At 44.4% G+C, this 24,997-nt stretch overlaps 1 protein-coding gene across 1 annotated transcript in view; it reads left to right on the forward strand.

The window, feature by feature from the left end:
* Positions 1–24,997, forward strand: part of OCA2 (OCA2 melanosomal transmembrane protein) — a 361,910-nt gene that overhangs the window by 86,616 nt on the left and 250,297 nt on the right. Inside the window, exons 5-10 of the mRNA XM_040227913.1 lie at positions 573–630; positions 2,621–2,693; positions 8,192–8,352; positions 10,102–10,184; positions 11,623–11,776; positions 24,562–24,633. Of these exons, the coding sequence (XP_040083847.1) occupies positions 573–630; positions 2,621–2,693; positions 8,192–8,352; positions 10,102–10,184; positions 11,623–11,776; positions 24,562–24,633 (601 nt within the window). The remainder of the gene's footprint in view (positions 1–572; positions 631–2,620; positions 2,694–8,191; positions 8,353–10,101; positions 10,185–11,622; positions 11,777–24,561; positions 24,634–24,997) is intronic.

A 24,997-nucleotide genomic window follows, 5' to 3' on the forward strand; every position in this document is an offset into this window, starting at 1 on the left:
AGGGGTCCAGAGAGGGCTGGATTGTCTGTTAAATTATCTCTTAAGGAATTCTTAAAGGATTCTGCTGGTACAACCAGTTACAACACTGCAAATTCTTTCTTGAATTGTTTGTTTATGTCTCAGTCAATGTTTATTCAATGATCAAATCCATATTCTTACCTTCCAGAAAACTTAAGGGAAAATAATTGATAAATATGAATCTGAGAGCCAAGATAAAGCTTGTTTCCGGAAAACCAGAGCCTTTAAAAAGCTAGTAAAGAGGCCTAAATCTTGAACTTCAGCATCTCTGACAAGAAGATGTGTTCAGACATTCAGGTTTAACTTTGTTTCCTCCTGTAACCTCCTCTGAACTGCTTCTCATGAAGCTGTATGTTTACAACAGGTCAGAGATGTTCTCAGCAGTATCCTCCTTCATATCATGTTATAGAAAGAATTCTCAAAGAATTCTATATGGAATTCTTTTAGATGGACATTACCCCAGGCTTCAGCAGACATCTGAGGTTTGACCTTTGTGGGTGCATGCAAATAGGACTGCCATCAGCGTGATTTGGGACCTGTCTTTTCTCTTGCAGGTGCTGTGTACGGTGGCTAAAAGTCTCAGGCTTATTTGTCTTTGTGGTGCTGTGCTCTGTGAGTACCATGGCATGCTGAGCCTTGCTGTCTGTTTAGCAGAGTCCCTGGGTGCTTCGGGCTGGGTAGCAGGGTGCCTGAGGTGTGGGACACACACACATTTCTTAGGAGGAGATGCTGAGGGAATGTGAGATGGCAGTCGAGGTGGCTAGGGAGTCCTGTCCCTAGCAATGTTCCTCTACTTTTGTCCCACTTTGTACAGTGGAAACCATGAGAATCTGGCTGTGGTCTGTAGAGGGCAGCTTGCCCTGGGGTCTTAATCCCTACTTTAAGTGGCTTGCCAAATTCTCTTTTCAAACACATGCAATAAGCACTCTTTATTTGTGTTGGGACATGTCCAGCAATCACTGTTGCCCCTAGGAATGTCTCAGTGCCCATTTGGAGTGGCGCCCAGCTGTTTGGGAGAGAGTGAAGTTCTGTGTCTGCCTCCTCCCTGGAGACTGCTCTGATTTTACTTGCCCTACATGCCCAGGGATGGTTGCAGAGCTAGAACCCTGGGGGCAACCTGGGTGCTCCTCTCATTTGAGGTGTCATGAGTGTCATTGCCAGCATCTGTGTGGTATGTGCCCTGATGTGGCCCTAGCCAAGACCACATTATGGGCACTTAAAACGCATTTGCTGAATGAGCAACTGCGAGCCTCCCCCGACCCAGTCTGTGTGTGTGCATGTGGATGTGAGGATCCATGTCTGCCTGTGTGTTTGTGTGTCTGCAGTCCTCTGTGGGACAAGTAGGTCTTTTGTGGTCTGTAACCATTTTGATCTTGTGTGTGTGCCTAGGGAGTTATTTTTGCAGTTAATAATTATTATCTAATTTTAGCATTGGCATAGGACACTTTGTATGGGCCATTTTTGAGAGACCCCAATATGTGACAGGGTATGAGATTGTGAGCAAGGAAGGGGTGGGTGAGTAGTGTTTCCATACCTGTGCCCTGTGGACTCCAGGACTGGTGTGGTTATGGCTCTTCTCAGCAGGCAGCCTGTGGTGACAGCTGTGCTGGGTGCCCTTTGTGATTGGAAGCTCTGTGTGTGTGTGACCATGTGTAGCTGTAAATACATGGTCTTCATTATCTGTGTGTGTGGGCATGAGGACTGGGGTTCTATGCATGTGCAGGATAGTGCATGATAAGACTCTTCTCAGTGTGACGTGTAGAGAACAACGTTGCATCTCAGACAGCAAACGTGCACAAAGTCAATATTGGTTGAATTGAATTGAATATAGGCAACACTTTAATAACCCACAAGGGGGGAGAGGAGGGGTCCACAGAAAGGAAATCTAGGCTAAAGACAATTACAATGAACTGAAAACTTCATGAGTTTACTTTTTTGGTTACCAATTTGCCTCTCTACTTCCTATTCAAACAATTGTGTGTTTCTGAAGACCCAGTTGCTTAACACAGCCTGGTGAGTGGGTGTACTGGGATTTTCAAGGGTGTACTGGGAGGTATGGTTGGGCTAAGTCTCCCCTGATCCCTGTGAGCTCACCTGAGCTCTGTGTCTGGTCTTCACTCCTCTGGTAATTGAAATTTTGGTGTTTTGTGGACACAACCAAAGCAGAATTTGAGGAATTAGTTTTGAACCTCTGTAATCTGCTATCTCATCATCACTATAATTTAGTTTCTGAGGGTGTATAAGTTGCTCTGAAAATTCCACAGCGTGAGCTCTCACCATCATATGGGTTGTATTCCCTACTCTCCCATACAGGAAAACCATGTTTACCCTCCTCTGACAATTTAATTTTAGGTCTGGGTAGTCAATCCTTAAAACTGTCAAATATCAATAATCAAGGCCCATTGCAGCAAAAAAAAAATAGTTTAATGGATCAGAATTTTAACTTTTAATATCTCAGAAAAGCTATTCAGAGTAAGCAAGTAAATTTTGGATACATCAAGCAGCACAATTATCATAACCCTATTTTCAGCTCATCAAAGTTACTTAAATCCTATTGCTGTCACACCACAAATCTATCATTAAATGTTTCTGATTGTTGCAGATTTTATTTAGCCTGTATCCAGATCAAGGAAAGCTCTGGCAATTGCTGGCTGTGTCACCGCTGGAAAGCTACTGTATCTGAACCTTTTTTGAGATGGACAGTCACCCGTGGTTGAGTCACAAAGTGAAAAGACCTGAGAACTATTATGATGGTTGCCCAAGGTCACAGCATAAGCAATCATGATTACTCCCCATGTGTGTTTTGTTTCTCCAGGATATTTGAAAGATAAGGCTTCAGAACATAAAGGGAGGGGGCTTTAGTGAGATTGCAGTGGGTGGGTGGTAGGGAGATTCCCCATGGAAAGGTGACAGCAAACAGTGTATTTCAGTTAAGGCCCAGCTTTCTGTGGCTGTTGGATGCTCTTTCTGTCCTCCCAACCACACCCCCAGCCCCTGACCTCTTATGTTTTAGCTTAAATCGTTCCTGTTTACCTAGCTTTAAGTTCATTGGTTCTTTCCTTGGCAGTGTCATCTGAGTTTGATGATTGCTTGGTTTCTTATCCTCTGGGATCTCTTGCCATTTTGTAGGTCTCAGCTGCTACAACAGAATACCACAACCTGGATGACTTAAGCAACAGACATTTATTTCTCACAGGTCTAGAGGCTGGACATCCAAGGTCAGGATGGGCTGATTTGGTTTTTAGTGAGCACTCTCTTTTGGGCTTTCAGATGGCCACCTTCTTGCTATGTCTCCTGTATTTGTGTATGTGTGTGTGTGTGTGTGTGTGTGTGTGTGTGTGTGTGTAAAGAGTGAGAGCTCTCTGGTGTCTCTTCTTACAAGAACACTGATACTATCAAATCTCGGCCTCAACCTATGATCTCATTTACTTTCAGTTATTTCCTTAGAGACCCAGGCTTCCTAGGTGCCTCAGTGGTAAAGAATCTGCCTGCAGATGCAGGAGACGCAGAAGACATGGATTCCATTCCTGGGTCAGGAAGATCCCTTGGAGGAGGACATGAACATTCAGTCCATAGCAGAGATGAAATTTTAAGCTTGAAGGTGAACACACCTTAAATTCTATGGGCCAGGGGGAGTTATGTAAATCCAATTGAATGTTGGCTATGCTGTGGTCTATGGTTGCCATGGTAACCATCAGTGCCCCAGACACCTGGAATTTCTCAGCTTTCTTTCATTTCTTTCTTTCAGGCCCTGCACTGTTCCTACCCATCCTTCAGGGGTAGGGCTGCTTTCTCATCTTACCTGCCCCCAGCTCTTAGGGTTCTGTTGTACTCTTGGGCTCTAGATTTGATGTGCGTCCCTATTAAATTCAAGCTTTCGTAGGGATCTCCCCATTCCACTCATTGTCCCTGTGAGAACTTTCTGGAGTTCATGGAAGAAGAAGAGCCTAGAAGATGTTAGCATCCCTATTCGGTGGCTTACCAGGCCAAGGTCAAGGCCTAGTCGAGAAGAGGGCTCAGAGGATCCTGACTCCAGTTTGGTCAAGGAGGAGGTTCTTGCCAGTGCTTCTGAGCCCAGCATTAGATAAGCTCTGAAGCAAACTGAAGGAGAAGACTGAGAGACTCCACAGTTCAGGTGAACCTCACAGATTTGTTCCGTGCACTGCAGTAGCACATTGCCAACAGTTCAGAAGTACTTTGCTCGTGTGTCTTTCTTTCCGTCATGCATGGCCCTTTAGGACATAGTTCTCTGTTCTGAGAACACCAGAACAGAGTAGATGGTCATGCTTGTTAGAAGAACAGTATGGAGACTGTGAGCCAGGAACTCCCAGGAGAGTGGCCCTGGTGCTCACAGTGGGGTTGGGTCAAGTCAAGCTCGAAAGACAGCTTAAATTTGAGTCATGGATTTGAGTAATGGGAAAAGCAAGAGGACCATGGTTGGATACAACAGAGGAAGAAGATGATTTCTTTGTCTTCTCTCTTCCATGACCTGGTCTGGCTGGGACTCTGGTATAGGTTCAAAGGACTTGAAGGATGATACTGAAAACAAATATTTATTAGTTAGACCAAGATGTTTTGGGGACATAAAATGTGGTGAGAATCATGTTGGTCTCCAGAGAAGTAGAGAAATGAATACCATGTAGTTTCTTTACTTGAGGAGCTAGATCAGGGGGGAGAAAAATCTAAAACAGACAATAGTATGTTGTGAGTGAGCACTTTAACAGAATAAGCCTGATCTACAGAGGACTCAGGAAGGAGTGAGGATCCTCTCATGCTGTGGATGACAAGAAAGGGTTTAAGGAGAGGAGAGCTTGAGCAAGATCTTAAAAGATAGTGGGGTTCTCTAGGTTTGGGGGAGGCCTCTGAGGCAAAGGCAAAATATGACCTTAGCAGAGCAGACCTTTCAGAATGGCTGGAAGGCAAGGATCAAAGCTGTCTGCAGGGTAGGCTTGACCACAGGTCCAAGTTGCTGGGATCCATAAGTCACTGCTGACACCAGAACATTGCAGTGGGCTTTGACTCCCAGGCACAATGTGGGCATCTGGAAAGACAGAGGGAAAGGAGGGTGGAGGTACCTGTGGTCCAGTGTCCCTTGGATTTTGTGTGCACTCCATTCGAGTGGTGGTTAATCATAGTGTGTTTTAATCTTCCTGCTAGGGCGTGACACCCTCGCAAGGACAAAGGCCTTGTTCCATTCTCCTTGCTTTTTGTTTGCAATGTGCTGTGCTCTGATTAGTCATTCAGTCTGACTCTTTGCAACCCCAAAGATTGTACCCCACCAGGCTTCTCTGTTCATGGGGATTCTCCAGGCAAGGATATTGGAGTAGGTTGCCATGCCCTCCTCCAGGGGATCTTCCCCACCCAGGAACTGAACTGGGGTCTCCTGCATTGCAGGCAGATCCTTTACCAGCTGAGCTACCAGGGAAGCCCCATAAACATTCATTACATTATTAGAAGAAGCCTCTGCTTTTCTGATATTAGCCTTCAAGGGTGCTGATCCATCTCCTGGGTTTTTGCAAGGTCTCTAAAGTTTCTTCTGTGCTGAAATATCTTTTCCCACTCCATACGTATCATATGTCTGCCTTCGGAAAAGACCAAGACAGGAATAATTTCAGTGTGGCAGAATCATCAGTGTCTCTTTGGGCCTTTCCCTACTATATCCTGCCTCATGTGTGACTTCTGTTTGCCTTTTGTCCTTTTTGGAAGCCATGTAGCAGCATAGCTATGGGTAGATGCTTTCTAGCCAAGAGCTGGCTGCCCATTCTCAGCTCTAATATAGGAAACAGTGCTGATAAAAACACTTCCTTTTTTAAAAAAATTAAAAATTAATTTTAAAATTAATTTTAATTAAAAATTAATTTATTTTAATGGGAGGCAGATTACTTTTGTATTGTAGTGGTTTTTGCCATACCTTGACACTAATCAGCCATGGGTATACATGAGTCCCCCATTCTGAACCCCCCTTCTACCTCCCTCCCCATCCCATCCCTCAGGGTCATCCCAGTACACCAGCCCTGAGCTCCCTGTCTGATGCATTGAACCTGGACTGGTGGTCTATCTCACATATGGTAACATACATGTTTCAGTGCTATTCTCTCAAATCATCCCTCCCTCGCCTTCTCCCACAGAGTCCCAACAGTCTCTTCTTTACATCTGTGTCTCTTTTGCTGTCTTGCATAGAGGGTTATCGTTACCATCTTTCTAAATTCCATATATATGCATTAGTATACTGTATTGGTGTTTTTCTTTCTGGCTTACTTCACTCTGTATAATAGGCTCCAGTTTCATCCACCTCATTAGAACTGATTCAAATGTATTCTTTTCAAAGGCTGAGTAATACTCCATTGTGTATATGTACCACAGCTTTCTTATCCATTCGTCTGCTGATGGACATCTAGGTTGCTTCCATGTCCTAGCTATTGTAAACAGTGCTGCGATGAACATTGGGGTACATGTTTCTCTTTCACTTCTGGTTTCCTCAGTGTGTATGCCCAGCGGTGGGATTGCTGGGTCGTATGGCAGTTCTATTTGCAATTTTTAAAGGAATCTCCACACTGTTCTCCATTGTGATTGTACTAGTTTTCATTCCCACCAGCAGTGTAAGAGGGTTCCCTTTTCTCTATACCCTCTCCAGCATTTATTGTTTGTAGACTTTTTGATAGCTTTCCTGATAGCAGCCATTCTGACTGGCATGAGATGGTACCTCATTGTGGTTCTGACTTGCATTTCTCTGATAATGAGTGATGTTGAGCATCTTTTCATGTGTTTGTTAGCCATCTGTATGTCTTCTTTGGAGAAATGTCTGTTTAGTTCTTTGTCCCATTTTTTGATTGGGTCATTTATTTTTCTGCAATTGAGCTGCATGAACTGCTTATATATTTTTGAGATTAATTCTTTGTCAGTTGCTTTGTTTGCTATTATTTTCTCCCATTTTGAAGGCTGTCTTTTCACCTTGCTTATAGTTTCCTTTGTTGTGCAGAAGCTTTTAAGTTTAATTAGGTCCCATTTGTTTATTTTTGCCTTTATTTCCATTGCTCTGGGAGGTGGGTCATAGAGGATCTTGCTGTGATTTATGTCAGAGAGTGAAAAACACTTTATTTATCAGGATATTTTTGTACTTAAAAAACAAACAAACAAACCAAGTGCATCTTGTTGGGGGAATTTTAAAAAGGGTTAACTATTCACTGGCACTCCCCAACAGTCTGTTTAAATCCTGTAAACACCCTGGCAACAGTGAAGTACTGCCTTCGCCCAAGTCAGCCCCATAAACCACCTGTTTCTTTAAGGGTTTTAAGGAAGAGTAAAGGAACTGGTCACTGAATCGTCCTGCAATCAGTGAGCTGCTGTTAAGACTTTTGAGACCTTACACAAAACATAGATCATTTTGAGAATCATTTTTTTTTTTTTTGCACCTACAGCAGCTTTCTCTCCTGGAGCGAGATAGCTGGGCTAGCTGCTGTTTAGAATCCCTGGGGTGGGCCCCAGACCTTGCAGCAGAGGTGAGAGTCAGCTGGCACAGAGAGAGGTAGCCTGAGAGCACAGACCCTTCCATCTGTGCAGCACACCAGCACGGGGTGTAGGAGTGAAGGGGCCAGATTGTGGTGGGGATGCAAGGGCATAAGGGTTGCATGTTGAGAGGAAGTAGCATCTTTTCCCTATATCTTCCCTGATTTAGTCCTTCACAAGCTTTGAAGGGATTTCCCTCCTCTCACTGCAATGGACTTCACTGGTTTAGCCAATTTCGGATTTCTTGTTCAGTTCTCCCTGTGATTTCTCACCAGCCACCTTAGGATTTGGGCATGGCTGTGGATTAGTTCATCTGTTCATTCAGGAGGCCATCCTGTCTGCTGCTCACCATGAGTCCAGGAACTGGGACAGGTGTTTTATTCTGGCTGCCAAAGTGGTAGCAGAGATGATGGTAGGATGTGAGACACCAGCTAGATGTTAAAGCAGATGATTCAAAACACAATTAAAGAAAACAAAACCAATTGTGTGTGTCAGGAGTGAGGGGCTGAAGAAACAGGAGCAGGCAGGGCAGATGGAAGGGATGGCCTGGACATTCCTTTCTTTGTGTGCCTCCCGAGATGGGTGTTCCCTGGGAGGGTGGGGGCGGAGGGGGGTGCAGTCCAGGCCTCTCCCTCTTGTGCCATAGTTTGCCTTGACACTCCCCCAGCTGTGAACCTCAGCAGCCACGCAGACTCCATGCTGCTCCAGGTGGGCCTGGCAGGGGCCCTGGTGGCCGGCAGCCCCAGTCGTCTCGGGAGAGAAGAGCACGTGCTGGTGGAGGTGACCCAGGCCAACACTCCAGGCTCCAGGTGGCGGCGGCCACAGCAGGTTACACCTAAAAGTTACTTGAAAAGAATTGTAAAAAATCATTTTATTTCTTTATAAATTGAATTTCTTCTTGAATGGATTTGATGGGAGCCACCATTATTAGGCAAGCCATTATCTTTTACTTTGTCATGGAAATTCTCTTTTCTCTAAGGCGGTTATAAAACTCACCATTTCAGTAAAGTCAGGCTTTTGAGGTTTCTTTTTTTTTTTTTTTTCCTAATTTAGAGTGTTTTTTTTTGACAATTCAGGGAAACATATTTTTGAAAGTGCAGTTAAATCTGAGCCTTACCTCATGGTACAGAAGATAGTTCAACACCATGGTTCCCTTGAGTTTGTGGACTCAGCTAAGACTGTGTCTTTCCCTGAGCTTCTGCTTCTGTACCAATATGACCTTGTGCTCAGCATCTAAGGCAAGGACTTTAGTTCACATCCTACAAAGGTTAGGAGAGCCAGCAGTCCTAGCTACCATGTCCCAGAGCCCAGACAAGTCTCTCTCTCATCCCCCAAATCTTGGCCTCAGGGACTCCCCTGGATTTCCATGATGACTTCCATATGAAGTCATATCCCTAGTTCACAGATTTTCCCTGTTATAACTAATAGAAGGAAACGCTGCTGGTATACGAGGCTGTGTCATCCAAAATGGAGTATAACTGCAGTAATGGTGGGTACAGCACCCGTCACATTTTTCTGCCATACAGAGCAGTGTCCCCAGAGCCAGAGTCTCATTATGAAGAAGGCTGCAGTTTCATGGACAATGGCTGATGCAGCACTGATGTTCTAAACTGGTTGCTCTGGCCATGTTCTTAGGACATAAACTTGGCTTCCCTGTATGCATTGCCTATTTTGCTGGCAAGGGTTCCTCAGTAAAGATGAGATGGGCACACTTAATCTGCTGATGGTTCCCTCTGTGACCTTGTGTGGAGCAGGGCATGACCTTTTGTAGCCTGCTGACACATCAGCAGTTGCCTACCCTTGGGTCTGTATTGAGCTTCCTGGCTCCAGAAACACAACACAGGAGATTTTTACTGAAGGTTTTTTTTTTTTTTTTTTCTGATACACTCTTTCCAAACATGAAAGTTTTAAGAGAAGTTGTGATCTCTCATTCAGGCTTTGACCAGTTTCAGAGTTCCTGTTTTTTATTTTCTTTATGATTTGTGGGTGGCAAGACTTCTGTCCTCCCACTGAAATTTCCCCAGCAGCCACAGCCAGGCCTCCCACCTTTGCCCCACCAGCACCTCCATGTCTGCACACATCTGGCCCCTTTCATCTGGCTTTTCCACTCCCCTGCCCTTGACAAGGGCACCTCAGCCTGTGAAACTGAAGCTCATCGTCAGACCCTCCTCCCACAGGCTTCTGGGACCTGGGTGTGGAGAGTTTCCTTCCTCCAGTTTGCAGACAGAAAGCAGTCATTCTGGTCAGTTGCCTCAGTGGGTTCAGAAGACTGTCTCCAATAGCATGCAGTGATTTTCTTTTCTCTAAATAGGTTATATTTACTTCTGTATTTTTGTGTCTTTGTACATGAATTCTGTATTTGTATTTCTGAATTCTTTTTCTTAAACACAGCTCTCCAAATTATGGATGTTTCCAGCTGCACATCACCTGGCTGTCTCTAACGTCTCTATGTGAAAAGGACTTGTGCTCTTTTCTTTCTTCTTATTCTAGACAAGCACCTGCCCTGAACACTGCTGGACCCCAGCTGATAGCCCAGATTCAAAGCCTTACCAGGATTTCATGCTTTGACTTTTGCAGGTCACTCATAACTGGACTATATTTTTAAATCCAAGCAGAAGTGAGCACGTGGTGGTGAGCAGGACCTTTGAGGTTCTTAGCAGGTAGGTCTTGGTGACTGAAGTCTCAGGGAAGCTCCTCTGGGACATGTTCCCTAGAGAAGTGTGACCCTTGGGACTCCAGTTATGAATAGCTAGGCAAGTTATTGGCTTGGAGTTGCTCCTTTTGTGTAGCCAGTGAGCATGAGTCTGTGGCAGGCGTCAAAACCACAGGTGTCAGCAAGTAAGACTGCAGAACCCATTTTGAAGCAAACTATGTTTTACAGCTGATACTTTAAATTCATTAATATCATGAAGTTACGCAGTGGGAAATTCTGGTATATCTTAGAATTCTTTTTTCTGTAACGTCACTCCACTTTTAAGTCTGTACTTTCGGTTACTATATAAGTTTTCTAGGCCTGCTTATATAAATACCACAGAGAGGTGGCTTAAACAGTAGACATCTATTTCCTCAAGCTGTCAGCAGGGTATGTCCCTCCTGAGGCCCCTCTCCTTGGTGTGTGGATGCTGTCTTCTCCCTGTGTCCTCACGTGGTCATCCCTCTGCATCTCTGTGTGCCAAATTCCTTTTCTTACAAGGACACCAGTCATGTTGGTGACACTGTTTTTCACTTAATCACCTTTGTGAAGACCTTATCTCCAAATACAGTCACATCCTGAAGTATGGAGAACTAAGATGTCCAGATATGAATTTTGAGGGGACACAATTCAGCTCAGAGCAGTTACTGAAATTTTAGAGTCTTTATTTTCACCAGGCCACATACTATTGATCTGCATGCTTCTTGTTCCTGGTGTTGTCCCATCATTAGTGACAACCTGACTACCTGTTCTCAGGTTGCACATGACCCTTTTCCAAATTTCTCACATGTGAGAATCATTGGATCTGCTATTTGTTAGCATGGGCTTCTCAGGTGGTACTAGTGGTAAAGAACCCACCTGCCAATACCAGAGTCATAAGAGACACAGGTTCGACCCCTAGGTCGGGAAGATCCCCTGGAGGAAGGCATGGCAACCCACTCCAGTATTCTTGCCTGGAGAATCCCATGGACATAGAAGCCTGGCTGGCTATAGTCCATAGGGTTGCACAGAATCAGACATGACTGAAGTGACTTAGCATGTGCACAAAGCAATCAGATGTGTGGTGAGGAGGAAGATGGAGAATTAAACGGTTTGAACCACTGTGAACATCCTTGCTCCTGTTCATTGCTGTACTGGTTGCACTGTGGTGAGGCAGGCAATGCCTGATGGAGGCTGAGGAGCTATGTCAGAGGGGCCTGGCTATGGGGAGGCTGTGTATATATTCACGTGGCTTGCCTGTGCTCAGGGCTCCTTATTTGGCAGGTTAGGCACTCTGAGATCGGTTCAGGCTCTGGTTATAGCCATGGGCGACTGGTGTTGGGAAGAAAGCTGAGGGAGCAAGTACTGATGGTTGATGTCAGGTCTGTTTCCTTTATCAGTGGTAAGATATTTGCTTCATTCTTCAGAGAGCCTGTTTCCATCAGCGTCCACGTCTCCCTCCAGCAGACCCAGACTGTTCCTCTTCTGATGACTCATCAGTACCTCCGAGCAAGTGTTGAAGAACAAGTGACCATTGCTGCGGTCATCCTCGCTGGGGTCTACGTGCTAATTATATTTGAGGTAACTTGCATGCCTGCTCTCCTGGGTTTATCTGTGCCCACAGGTAAGTGTATTTTAACATGTTGGGTGCTAGGGATGGGCTCAGTCTTTCATTTGAATTGAATTGAAATAGTGTCTTTCCTAAAAAGTGACATTTCCCTCATTCTAGGTAGAAAATTGCTCTGTACTGGAATATTTGCTGAATCTTGGCAGTTGCCATATGCAAGATGAGTTTTGCCAGGCACTAGAAAAATTTTATTGAGAAAACTGAATGTGCACGTGATTTTCTCACCCTCAATTTGATGCTCACACAGAATGCCCCTGAAGGGACAAGTGTTGAAACTTTTTGAGAATCAGGGTCTTCGTCTGTAAAATGGGCATGTTAAAATACCCCCTATCTGCTTCTTAGGATTGTGTGCACAATGAGGACCTTGGAGACCTTGGGCTATGTCTGGGGAAGGATTATTATCTGTTATGTTTATCAACTCAGCTAATGAGCCCAATGATTTCATGTCCCATCAATTCAGTGTTTCTGGGAAATTTTAAGTGTGGCTATACCTTCAATAGCATGAAACAAAGTACAGACACTGCCTGACTGGGCAGGTCCATTGTTGTTTTAGTCGTGAAACCAGATTTACAGCAACACACAGATGGGACTCTTGGCTCCACTGGGCTGAGCCTGGAGGATCAGGAGGTGAAGGTGAAGGTAAAAGAGTGTTTTTTCTCAAAATATGAAAAGTGCCCTGGAGCTTCAAGGAGGTGATCTGAGGGGGGGGGAGTGGCCAGGAAAATTCTCAGAATTCCCTGAGGCTGTCTGATCTGTCTGTGAGGAATGTTGGCTTCAGCAGGTTGAGCCCCTAGTTGTCCAACAAGGTCCATCCATGGATTTAGTTGCTCTGTCTCATTTATTCTGGGGCAACTCTATTCTGTACCCCCCCATCAATATTATTATTGTTTCTGGGTTCCTATGATCACACACACACTCTGTGATCAGGCAGAGTCTGGAGGAATCCAGGAGCAAGTTTCTGAGCAGTTTTCTCCTCAAGGAGCCACAGAAAACATATTACTTCCTCCAGTGGCATTGTTTAAGGGCAGGCTGCTTGAGACATAGAGCGCAAGGTTTTTGTTGAGGTGATTTTATAATCACAAAATTAATACACAGAAATCCCCTGCATTCCAATACACTAACAATGAAAAATCAAAAAGAGAAATTAAAGAAAAAAACCCATTCACCATCACAACAAATAGTATAAAATATCTAAGAATCAGTTCAGTTCAGTTCAGTCACTCAGTCGTGTCTGACTCTTTGTGACCCCATGAACTGTAGCACGCCAGGCCTCCCTGTCCATCACCAACTCCTGGAGTTCACTCAAACTCATGAATAAACTTACTTAAAGAGACAAAAGACCTGTATGCAAAAAGCTATAAGACACTGATAAAAGAAATCAAAGAACATGGACAGATGAAGAGATACACCATGTTCTTGCATTGGAAGAATCTGTATTGTGAAAATGACCATACCACCCAAAGCAATCTAAAGATTCAATGCAATCCCTATCAAATTATCAATGGCATTTTTCACAGAACTGGAACAAAAAATTTTACAATTTGTATGGAAATACAAAAGACCCCAAATAACCAAAGCAACCTTGAGAAAGAAAAATGGAGCTGGAGAAACCAGCTTTCCTGATTTCAGACTATACTACAAAGCTACAGTCATCAAGACAGTATGGTACAGGCACAAAAACAAAAATATAGACCAATGGAACAAGATAGAAAGCCCAGAGATAAACCCATGTACCTATGGGAATCTTATCTTTGGCAGTGGAGGCAAGAATATACAATGGAAGAAAGACTGTCTCTTTAATAAGTAGCGTGCAAAAACTGGACAACTACATGTAAAAGCATGAAACTAGAATACTTCCTAACACAGAACACAAAAATAAACTCAAAATTGATTAAAGACTAAAATATAAGGCCAGAAACTATAAAGTTCCTAGAGGAAAACATAGGCCGTACACTCTGGCATAAATCACAGCAATGTCCTCCAACACCTACCACCTAGAGTAGTCAAAATAAAAACAAATGGAACCTAATTAAACTTAAAAGCTTTTACACAGCAAAGGAAACTGTTCAGTTCAGTTCAGTTGTTCAGTCATGTCTGACTCTTTGCAACCTCATGAACCACAGCACGCCAGGCCTCCCTGTCCATCACCAATTCCCAGAGTCCACCCAAACCCATGACCATTGAGTTGATGATGCCATCCAACCATCTCATCCTCTGTTGTCCCCTTCTCCTCCTGCCCTCAATCTTTCCCAGCATCAGGGTCTTTTCCAATGAGTCAGCTCTTCACATCTGGCCAGAGTATTGGAGTTTCAGCTTCAACATCAGTCCTTCCAGTGAACATCCAGGACTGATCTCCTTTAGGAAGGACTGGTTGGATTATTTACAGGAAACTGTAAACAAGGTGAAAAGACAACTCCCAGAATGGGAGAAAATAATTTCAAATGAAGCAATGGCCAAGGATTAATCTCCAAAACATATAAGCAGCTCATATAGCTCAATGTCAGAAAAACAAGCAACTCAATCAAAAAATTAAGAGAAGGCCTAAACAGATATTTCTCCAAAGAAGACATAGAGATGGCAAATAAACACAGGAAAAGATGCTCAACATCACTCATTATTAGAGAAATGCAAATCAGAACTACAACGAAGTATCACCTCACACCAATCAGAGTGGCTATCATCAAAAAATATACGAACAATAAATGCTGGACAGGATGGGAAGAAAAGGGAATCCTGCGCTGTTGGTAGGAATGTAAACTGATACAGCCATTATGGAGAACAGCATGGAGATTCCTTAAAGACTAGAAATAAATCTACCACATGACCCAGGACTCCCACTACCGGGCATATACTCTGAGAAAACCACAATTCAAAAAGACACATCTACCTCAATGCTCATTGCAGCACTATTTCCATTAGCCAGGTCATAGAAGCAACCTTGTTGTCCATCAACAGAGAAATGGATAAAGAAGATGTGGTATATTACTCAGCTGAATATAAAGGAACGGATGTGAATCTGTTGTAATAAGTCAGAAAGAGAAAGACAAATATCATATATTAATGTATATAAATGGGATCTAGAAAAATGATACTGATGAATCTATTTGTAGGGAAGGAATGGAGTTGCAGACATGGAGAATGGACTTGTGCACAGAGTAGGGGAATGAGTGGGTGGGATGCATTGAGGAAGTAGCATTGACACATACACACTATAATGTGTTAAATAGATAGCTAGTGGGAAGCTGCTATATATCACAGTGAGCCCAGCCTCTGTAATGACCTAGAATGGTGTGATGGGGAAGAGAAGGGAAGCTCAAGAGGCAGAGGATACACACACACACACACACACACACACACACACACACACACACACACATATATGCTGCTAAGTCACTTCAGTCGTGTCCAACTCTGTGCGACCCCATAGCCGGCAACACACCAGGCTCCCCTGTCCCTGGGATTCTCCAGGCAAGAACACTGGAGTGGGTTGCCATTTCCTTCTCCAATGCATGAAAGTGGAAAGTGAAATTGAAAGTGAAGTCGCTCAATCGTGTCTGACTCTTTTAGCGACCCCGTGGACTGCAGCCCACCAGGCTCCTCCATCCATGGGATTCTCCAGGCAAGAGTACTGGAGTGGGTTGCCATTGCCTTCTCCTATATAACGACTAATTTGTGTTATTGTACAGCAGAAGCCAACACAACATTGTAAAGCAATTTTCCTCCAATTAAAAAAGAAAAGAAAAAAATAAGAAAATATCGCATTATGCATGACTGTTTCTCCTAACTCTCAAAGAATCCAGATGTACACAGGTGGTCTCAGCTGTTCCTACCCTCCCTCTCCTGATACCTTGCCTTCACAGGTGGCGCTTGTGGTAAAGAACATGCCTGACAATACAAGAGACATAAGAGACGTGGGTTCAATCCCTGGGTCAAGAAGATCCCCTGGAGGAGGGCATGGCAACCCACTCCAGTATTCTTGCCTGGAGAATCCTATGGACAGAGGAGCCTGGCAGGCTACAGTCCATGGGGTCGTACAGAGTGGGACACGACTGAGTGACTTAGCACACACAGAGGAAAGACAGCACTGTGGGTTAGTCTGGGATCAGAAACGCCAACACAGCCTAGCTTGGGTGCCATCCCCATACCACCCTTCCCTCACAGACACATGAATGCACCCATGCTGAGGCGATTTGTTTGGTAACATACAGACCCTGCCAAACCATCACAGGTAGAAACACACAGATGAGTTTCTCTCAACATTACAGATGAGAGAAGAAAGTGGGTGTGCTGGCTCTTATGTGAAGTGCCTTTGACACTCAGACCTCAAAGACAGTGATGAGACAATGAGGTGGCACGTGGCCCACCCCTCAGACGTGGCCCCTGCTTCTCCTACACACAGAAGACCCTGGGCAAGAGGAACAGTCACAAGAGCAGTAGAGGTTGGGGGAGAAAGAGCAGAGACCTTTGTTGCCAGGCCCTCCCAAACCACTGGCCAGTAGGTGAACCCTCTTTCATTCCTTATGAAGCTTCTTAGGCAAACTGGACTCCTTGATGGAAGGAGATGGTTCATGGCAACATTCTCAGAGGAGACTCCAGAATAGCAATGGGTGCCAGAAGTTCCCTCCAGTGGCAGTGCAGTGAGAAGTGCAGCAGTTGGTGCTCCCCCAAGGTAGGTCCCCAGCTCAGCAAGAGTCATGAGATTCTCTCCAGCTATGTAAGAACCAGGCTCAGCGGGGTCTGGCACCAGGAGGAGAAGGCACCACCCCTCCCTGTAGGGATATGGCCACCTCCTGCTTCCAGCCAGCCTCTCAGCATCTGCACATGTGGTCACCAGGCCTCTGCTCACTGTAATCTATAAGAGACCCAGGCTGCTTCTCACCTGGGCACCACTGAGGCAAGAAGAAGGGGGAGTCTCTCTTCTCATATCCCAACAAGCAGAACACAGTTCACAACCAAATCTGACTTCAGAGGGAAGGGTGGGCAGTTCACCATGCACAAGGACAAGAATGCATTCGCATGGAAGAACAAGCAGGCAAGGTCCACCGCTTTCAAAAAGGCCAAAGCACCTTCTTCCTAGGAGATAAGGGAGGGTAGACAGAGGATCCACCTGGAAGGTAGCACAGTAAGCAGAGCACTGTTACCACCTCGTAGCCAGAAAAGACCCAGCCCAGGAAAATAGGAGCTGGCCCAGGTCTTCCACCAGGGCACAGAGAGGTAGGGTGTCACCTCAAGGGACAGCCAGTTCATGCCCTACAAACCAAAAAGTTCTCTAAGTTTTGCAGATGAAGAAAGTGAAATGTGGAGAATTTACTTAGCATCAAAAAGCCCATAATCATCCTACTACATCATGGCAGTAAGAAACAATTGGCAAACACGGCCTTCAATTGGACGCACATTGTAAGTGCTAAAATGCCTATGAAACACAGAGTGGTACTGAATTCAAGGCCCAGAACTGTACCACTTGTACACTGTCCTGGGAATTTTTAGAAACACAGGATTCAGAACCGAGGAATGTCTAGGAAACCCATCACCATGTTTCACCTATCACTATGGATCAGTTGGCTCCTGCCATTGCCCTCACGTACTGGGAGAGAAGGGGCTCAAGAAGGCACAGGTACCTCCTTAAACAGAGGTACTCCTGCTGCCCAATGCTCCCCAGTCCAGGAGAATTTATATGAGATGACACAAAGCAAAGGCCCCCAGAGCTCATGGGGGGTCCCTAGAGAGCAAGGCACACATGCAGTGGCATACAGCTGCTTGGGGACAGTGTACAGCAGCCAGCACACCACATGGGCAGAAATGGCAGCCATGGGAGTTCCACATATCTGCAGATATTTAGGTATCTCATTCTCCTGACGAGTCTCCCTGCACTTTATTTATCCTTACATTTACCAAAGTAGTCCAAGGAAGAAGATTAGTCAACCATCTCACGTTTTGAACGTTTAAATGTAAACTGGGAGATGATGTCAGCATCATGGCAGCATGAGCTAGCCCTCCTTTTTGTCCCCCTTTTCTGATAGCTAACTAGGCATCCATCCACAAAGAAAAAGTACCTCTGCAAGAGCAGTGAGATTCAAAGGACCTAGGAAGAGCCTCTCCTGCCTGTGCATCCAATAATAAGCAAACACACTAGCCTAAGCTGTGAAACCAGCAGGAGCCAGCAATGGCAACCTCATCTCTCTTGGCTGCTATTAGGGAAAACCTAGACAGTGCTGACCTGAGCAGATAGCCAGGAACAGGAGAGAGTTTGTAGAAGCCCAGCCTTTCTGAGAGGAAATTACAGCATATCACTGAAGGAAAACAATACAAGTTAGGACACACTGGAGAGGATAATAGGACCATGGTCAGCACTGCCCGTCTCCTAAGGCCACACTCCATCGGGCTGAACTAGCTGACAGGGGGTAAGTGCTTGGCTTCCCCAGCTGTGCAGGATGCAGGAAGAGAACCAACTTCTCTCTGCCAGAACCAGAGTACTCAGGCAGGGCATCCATGCCTGCAGGGAGGGAGGTCAGGAAAGAGTCAAGTGAAACTATCAAAGGGCGTTAAAGGAAGGCATTTCCTGCTGACTGCACTCAGCACTTCAGCAGGAAATCTGATTTTTGACCTGGAGAAGCTCATCCTAGGATCCCCCCAAGGCCTGCAGCCATCCCTAACTCCAACCTCTCCCTTTCTCCCCCCACTGCCTTTGTAGTGGCTCCTAGCACATGCTCTCTGTGTGGTGGTGAGAGCACTGTTGGTCAACAGTAGATGGAATGCTGCCAGAAAACAGACCGACCATGGGCAAAGGAGAACTGCAGCTATAGCACCACCTACTGCCAATAAAAGAGGCTTTTCCAGCAGCTAGCCTGGTGAGCTGCAGAGCCGGAGAATACATAAAAGCATACAAATTTTGTTACAAGAAGGAGCAAGAAGAGTGCAGCAGGTGTGTCCACAGGAGATCAGGGAAAGTATCAGGTGTAACAGAACAAACGAACAGTATATCCCACCTGAATACAACTAATAAAGATTTGAGGAGATGTCTGCTACTTTGCCGACAAAGGTCCATGTAGTTAAAGCTATAGTTTTTCCAGCAGTCATGTACAAATGTGAGACCTGGACCATAAAGAAGGCTGAATGCTGAAGAATTGATGCTTTTGAACTGTAGTGTCAGAGAAGACTCTTGAGAGTCCCTTAGACTGCAAGGAGATCTAACCAGTCTATCCTAAGGGAAATCAGTCCTGAATATTCATTGGAAGGACAGATGCTAAAGCTGAAACTCCAATACTTTGGCCACCTGATGCAAAGAACTGACTCATTGGAAAAGACCTTGATGCTGGGAAAGACTGAAGGCAGGAGGAGAAGTGGACAACAAAGGATGAGATGGTTAGATGGCATCACTGACTCGATGGACATGAGTTTGAACAAGCTCCGGGAGTTGGTGATGGACAGGGAAGCCTGGCGTGCTGCATTCCATGGGGTCGCAAAGAGTTGGACATGACTGAGCAACTGAACTAACTGACTAACTGACTGCTACTTCAAATGAGAAAGCATCAATGTAAAGCTACAAGGAATATGAAAAATCAAGGAAATATATCATCACCAAAGATAACAACAGTCATTCAATAAGTTAACTCAAAAGCACAGAATATTGCTATCTAGCTGATAAAGCATCAAAAGTAGCTATACTGATTCAGAGAACAAAGTACTGGTTACCTGCAGGGAGGGAGTAGAGGCAAAATATAAGGGTGGGAGAGTGGGAGGTACAAATTATTGGGTGTTAAGATAAGCTACAAGAATGTATTGTACAATATGAGGACTATTGCAAACATTTTGTAATAACTGTAAATGGAGTGTAACTTTTAAAATTGTAAAGTAATTAGCCTCCAATTAAAATAAATAAATAAATTAAAAATAGTTATACTGAGGATACTCAATGAGCTACAAGGAAAGATAAAAAGATAATTCAGTGAAACCAGGAAAACAACACACGAAAAAAATGAGGAAATTAACAAATGAATAGAAATCATGAAACAGAAACAAACAGAAATTCTGGAGCTAAAGAACTCAGTGAGGAAGATGGAAGATGCAATAGAACATCAACAGCAGAGCAGACCAAATGGAAGATAAAATAATAAGTGATCAAGAGGAAAGGAACTTTGAATAACCCAATCAGAGGAGACCAAAGAAGAAAATGAAAAAGAGCAAAGAAAACCTTCATTGTCTGTCAGATGTTCATGTAGGATAACTGGATTCCAGAAGGAGACAAGTGAGAGAAGGGGGAAGAAAGTTAATTTAAAGAAGTGATTGCTGAGCTTCCAGTTCAGAATGGCAGAGTAGAAGGGTGGGCACTCATCTCCTCCTGCAAGAGCACCACATCACAACCAGCTGTTGAATAACCATCCACAGAAGGGCACTGGAACCTACCAAAGGAAAAAAAAGATGCCCCACATCCAAAAACAAAGAAGAAACTGCAGCAAGACAGTAAGAGGGACACAGTCACAGTAAAATCAAATCCCATACCTGCCGGGTGCGTGACCCACAAACTGGAGAACAGTAATACCAAAGAGGTTTTCCCACTGTTGTGAAGGTTCTGAACCCCATGTCAGACTTTCCAGCTTGAGGATCTGACAAAGGGACTGGGAATTCCCAAGGAATTTACCTTGAAGTCCAGCCGGATTTGATTACAAGACTTCCACAGGACTGGGGGAACCAGAGATTCCGGTCTTGGAGGGCACAAACAAAACCTTGTGCTCGTCAAGACTCAGAGCAAAGGAGCAGTGACTCCACAGGTGACTGAACCAAAACGACCTGCTAGATTTGGCGGGCCTCCTGTGGAGGCGTGCGTCAGAAGAGGCTCACCACAGTGATGGGGGTATTGGCAGCGGCAGTCTGGGAAGGTCCCCCTAAGGTCTAATGGTGGCCCTCTTGGAGGTCACCATTAACTGGACCATAGAGTCCATAGACTTGAGGGCTGGGTCTTCTCAGGTCAAAAAACTACCAGGGGGGGAGGGCAACCCCACTCATCAGCAGATAACTGGATTAAAGCTTTACGGAGCAAGGCCCTGCCCACCAGAGCAAGACCCAGGTTTTCCCACCACCAGTCCCTTCCATCAGGAAGTTTACACAAGCCTCTTAGCCTCCTCCATCACAGGGCAGACAAAAGAAGCAAGAACTACAGTCTTACAGTGACTAAAACTAAAACCACATTACAGAAAGGTAATGAACATGAAAAAGCAGAAGGTTATGTCCCAGATGAAGGGACAAGATGAAACCCCAGATAAACAACAAAATGAAGTGCAGATTGGCAACCTTCCAGAAAAAGAATTCAGAATATTGATAGTGAAGATGATTCAGGACCCTGAGGAAAAAAATAGAGGCAAAGACTGAGAAGAGGCAAGAAATGTTTACCAAAGACCTAGCAGAACTAAAGAACAAACAAACATAAATAAATAATACACTAGAAGCAGGGATCAAGACCATCCCCATGGAAAAGAAATGCAAAAAAGCAAAATGGCTGTCTGAGGAGGCCTTACAAATAGCTATGAAAAGAAGAGAAGCGAAAAGCAAAGGAAAAAAGGAAAGATACTCCCATTTTAATGCAGAGTTCCAAAGAATAGCAAGAAGAGATAAGAAAGCCTTCCTCAGTGATCAATGCAAAGAAATAGAGGAAAACAACAGAATAGGAAAGACTAGAGATCTCTTCAAGAAAATTAGGGATACCAAGGGGACATTCCATGCAAAGATGGGCTCAATAAAGGACAGAAATGGTATGGACCTAACAGAAGCAGAAGATATTAAGAAGAGGTGGCAAGAATACAAGGAAGAACTGTACAAAAAAGATCTTCATGACCTGGATAATCACGATGGTGTGATCACTCACCTAGAGCCAGACATCCTGGAATGTGAAGTCAAGTGGGCCTTAGAAAGCATCACTACAAACAAAGCTAATAGAGGTGATGGAATTCCAGTTGAGCTATTTCAAATCCTGGAAGATGATGCTGTGAAAGTGCTGCACTCAATATGCCAGCAAATTTGGAAAACTCAGCAGTGGCCAGAAGACTGGAAAAGGTCAGTTTTCATTCCAATCCCAAAGAAAGGAAATGCCAAAGAATGCTCAAACTACCTCACAATCTCACATGCTAGTAAAGTAATGCTCAAAATTCTCCAAGCCAGGCTTCAGCAATATGTGAACTGTGAACTTCCAGATGTTCAAGCTGGTTTTAGAAAAGGCAGAGGAACCAGAGATCAAATTGCCAACATCCGCTGGATCTTGGAAAAAGCTAGAGAGTTCCAGAAAAACATTTATTTCTGCTTTATTGGCTATGCCAAAGCGTTTGACTGTGTGGATCACAATAAACTGTGGAAAATTCTGAAAGAGATGGGAATACCAGACCACCTGACCTGCCACCTGAGAAATCTGTATGCAGGTTCAGAAGCAGCAGTTAGAACTGGACATGGAACAACAGACTGGTTCCAAATAGGAAAAGGAGGACGTCAAGGCTGTATATTGTCACCCTGCTTATTTAACTTCTATGCAGAGTACATCATGAGAAACACTGGGCTGGAAGAAGCACAAGCTGGAATCAAGATTGCTGGGAGAAATATCAATAACCTCAGATATGCAGATGACACCACTCTTACGGCAGAAAGTGAAGAGGAGCTAAAAAGCCTCTTGATGAAAGTGAAAGAGGAGAGTGAAACAGTTGGCTTAAAGCTCAACATTCAGAAAACGAAGATCATGGCCTCTCGTCCCATCACTTCATGGGAAATAGATGGGGAAACAGTGGAAACAGTGTCAGACTTTATTTTGGGGGGCTCCAAAATCACTGCAGATGGTGATTGCAGCCATGAAATTAAAAGACACTCACTCCTTGGAAGGAAAGTTATGACCAACCTAGATAGCATATTGAAAAGCAGAGACATTGCTTTGCCAACAAAGGTCCGTCTCGTCAAGGCTATGGTTTTTCCAGTGGTCATGTATGGATGTGAGAGTTGGACTGTGAAGAAAGCTGAGCACTGAAGAATTGATGCTTTTGAACTGTGGTGTTTTAGAAGACTCTTGAAAGTCCCTTGGACTGCAAGGAGGTCCAACTAGTCCATCCTTAAAGAGATCAGTCCTGGGTGTTTATTGGAAGGACTGATGCTAAAGCTGAAACTCCAGTACTTTGGCCACCTCATGCAAAGACCTGACTCATTGGAAAAGACCCTGATGCTGGGAGGGATTCGGGGCAGGAGGAGAAGGGGACGACAGAGAATGAGATGGCTGGATGACATCACCGACTCGATGGACATGAGTTTGAGTAAACTCCGGGAGTTGGTGATGGACAGGGAGGGCTGGTGTGCTGTAATTCATGGGGTCACAAGGAGTTGGACACGACTGAGTGACTGAATTCAACTGAGAAACAATCAATAGCAGAATAACTGAAGCAGAATGGATAAAGGACAGAATGGTAGAAATCACTGGCACAGACAGAATATAGAAAAAATAATGAAAAGAAATGAAGACAGCCTAAGAGACCTCTGAGACAACATTAAATGTACCAACATTTGCATTATAGGGGTCCCAGAGGGGAGAAGAGAGAGAGAGAAAGGACCTGAGAAAATATTTGAAGAGATAAGACCTGAAAAATTCCCAAACATGAGATAGGAAATAGTCAACCAAGTCCAGGAATCACAGAGAGTCCCAGGCAGGATAAACCCAAGGAGGAACACACTGAGACACATAGTAATCAAACTGAGAAAAATTAAAGACAGAGATAAAATATTAAAAGCAACAAAGAGAAAAACGACAAGTAACATACAAGGGAACTCCCATCAAGGTATTAGCTGATCAATGGCAACCCATTCCCATACTCTTGCCTGGAAAATCCCATGGACGGAGGAGCCTGGTGGGCTGCAGTCCATGGGGTCGCAAAGGGTCGGACATGACTGAGCGACTTCACTTTCACTTTTCACTTTCATGCATTGGAGAAGGAAATGGCAACCCACTCCAGTGTTCTTGCCTGGAGAATCCCAGGGATGGCGGAGCCTGGTGGGCTGCTGTCTCTGGGGTCGCACAGAGTCGGACACGACTGAAGTGACTTAGCAGCAGCAGCAACACAAATTCTACAAGCCAGATATATTTAAAATTATGAAAAGGAAGAGCCTACAACCAAGAATACTCTACCAGCAAGACTCTTCTTCAGACTTGATGGAGAAATCAAAAGCTTTCCAGATAAGCAAAAGTTAAGAGAATTCAACACCATCAAACCAGCTTTACAACAAATACTAAAGGAACTTCTCTAGGCAGGAAACACAAGAAAAGGAATAAGACCTGCCAACAGAAAATAAACCCAAAACAATTAAAAAATTTTTAATAGATATAGATAACCACCTTAAATCACCTTTCTTTAGAAAGCAGACTGGTGATAGTTGTGGGCATCCAGACTTTGAAAACCATGATTTATCTATTGTCCTAAATTCCCTGGTGGTTCAGCTTGTAAAGAATCCACCTGTAATGTGGGAGACCTGGGTTTGATCTCTGGGTTTGGAAAATCCCCTGGAGAAGGGCATGGCTACCACTCTACCATTCTGGCCTGGAGAATTCTGTGGATTGTGCAGTCCATGGGATCGCAAAGAGTTGGACACAACTTTCACTTTCACTTTCAATAGGTATGGTATAGAATGGCCAATCTTCACATATACTTATACCAATACAGTCTTCTGTGTGTTTTAAAATCTTGTGGATTAGAGTGAAGTAATGTTCTATGCTTCTTTCCAGATTGTTCACAGAACACTAGCAGCCATGTTGGGGTCCCTTTCAGCATTAGCAGCACTGGCTGTGATTGGTGACGTAAGTTGTAACATTTTGAGTCAAAGGCTTAGCATTTGATAGAATGTTACCTTCAAAGACAGTCCAATAATTAGGTGTTAGATGGTTAGTTTTTAATATACTATTTCACATTTCCTGTTAAAGGCATGAACTAATGAACTTTATAGCATTGATGAGCAATTAACATTTGACTTTATCACACACACCCCATCCTAGCTGAGGAAAAGCTCATGATGGTCAAGTATTCATCCAGGCCATGCACCTGAGCAATGTTAGAGCCAGCCATATGCGCTGTCAGCCCTTGGAGACCAGGGGAGGCCATCCTGGCTGGAGCAGAGAGGTGGGAGACAGTGAGGTTGGGGACAGACATCAGGAGGTCCCTGGA

The sequence above is a fragment of the Oryx dammah genome, unplaced genomic scaffold, assembly GCF_014754425.2.
Source record: "Oryx dammah isolate SB20612 unplaced genomic scaffold, SCBI_Odam_1.1 HiC_scaffold_27, whole genome shotgun sequence".
In the NCBI taxonomy this organism is placed as follows: domain Eukaryota; kingdom Metazoa; phylum Chordata; class Mammalia; order Artiodactyla; family Bovidae; genus Oryx; species Oryx dammah.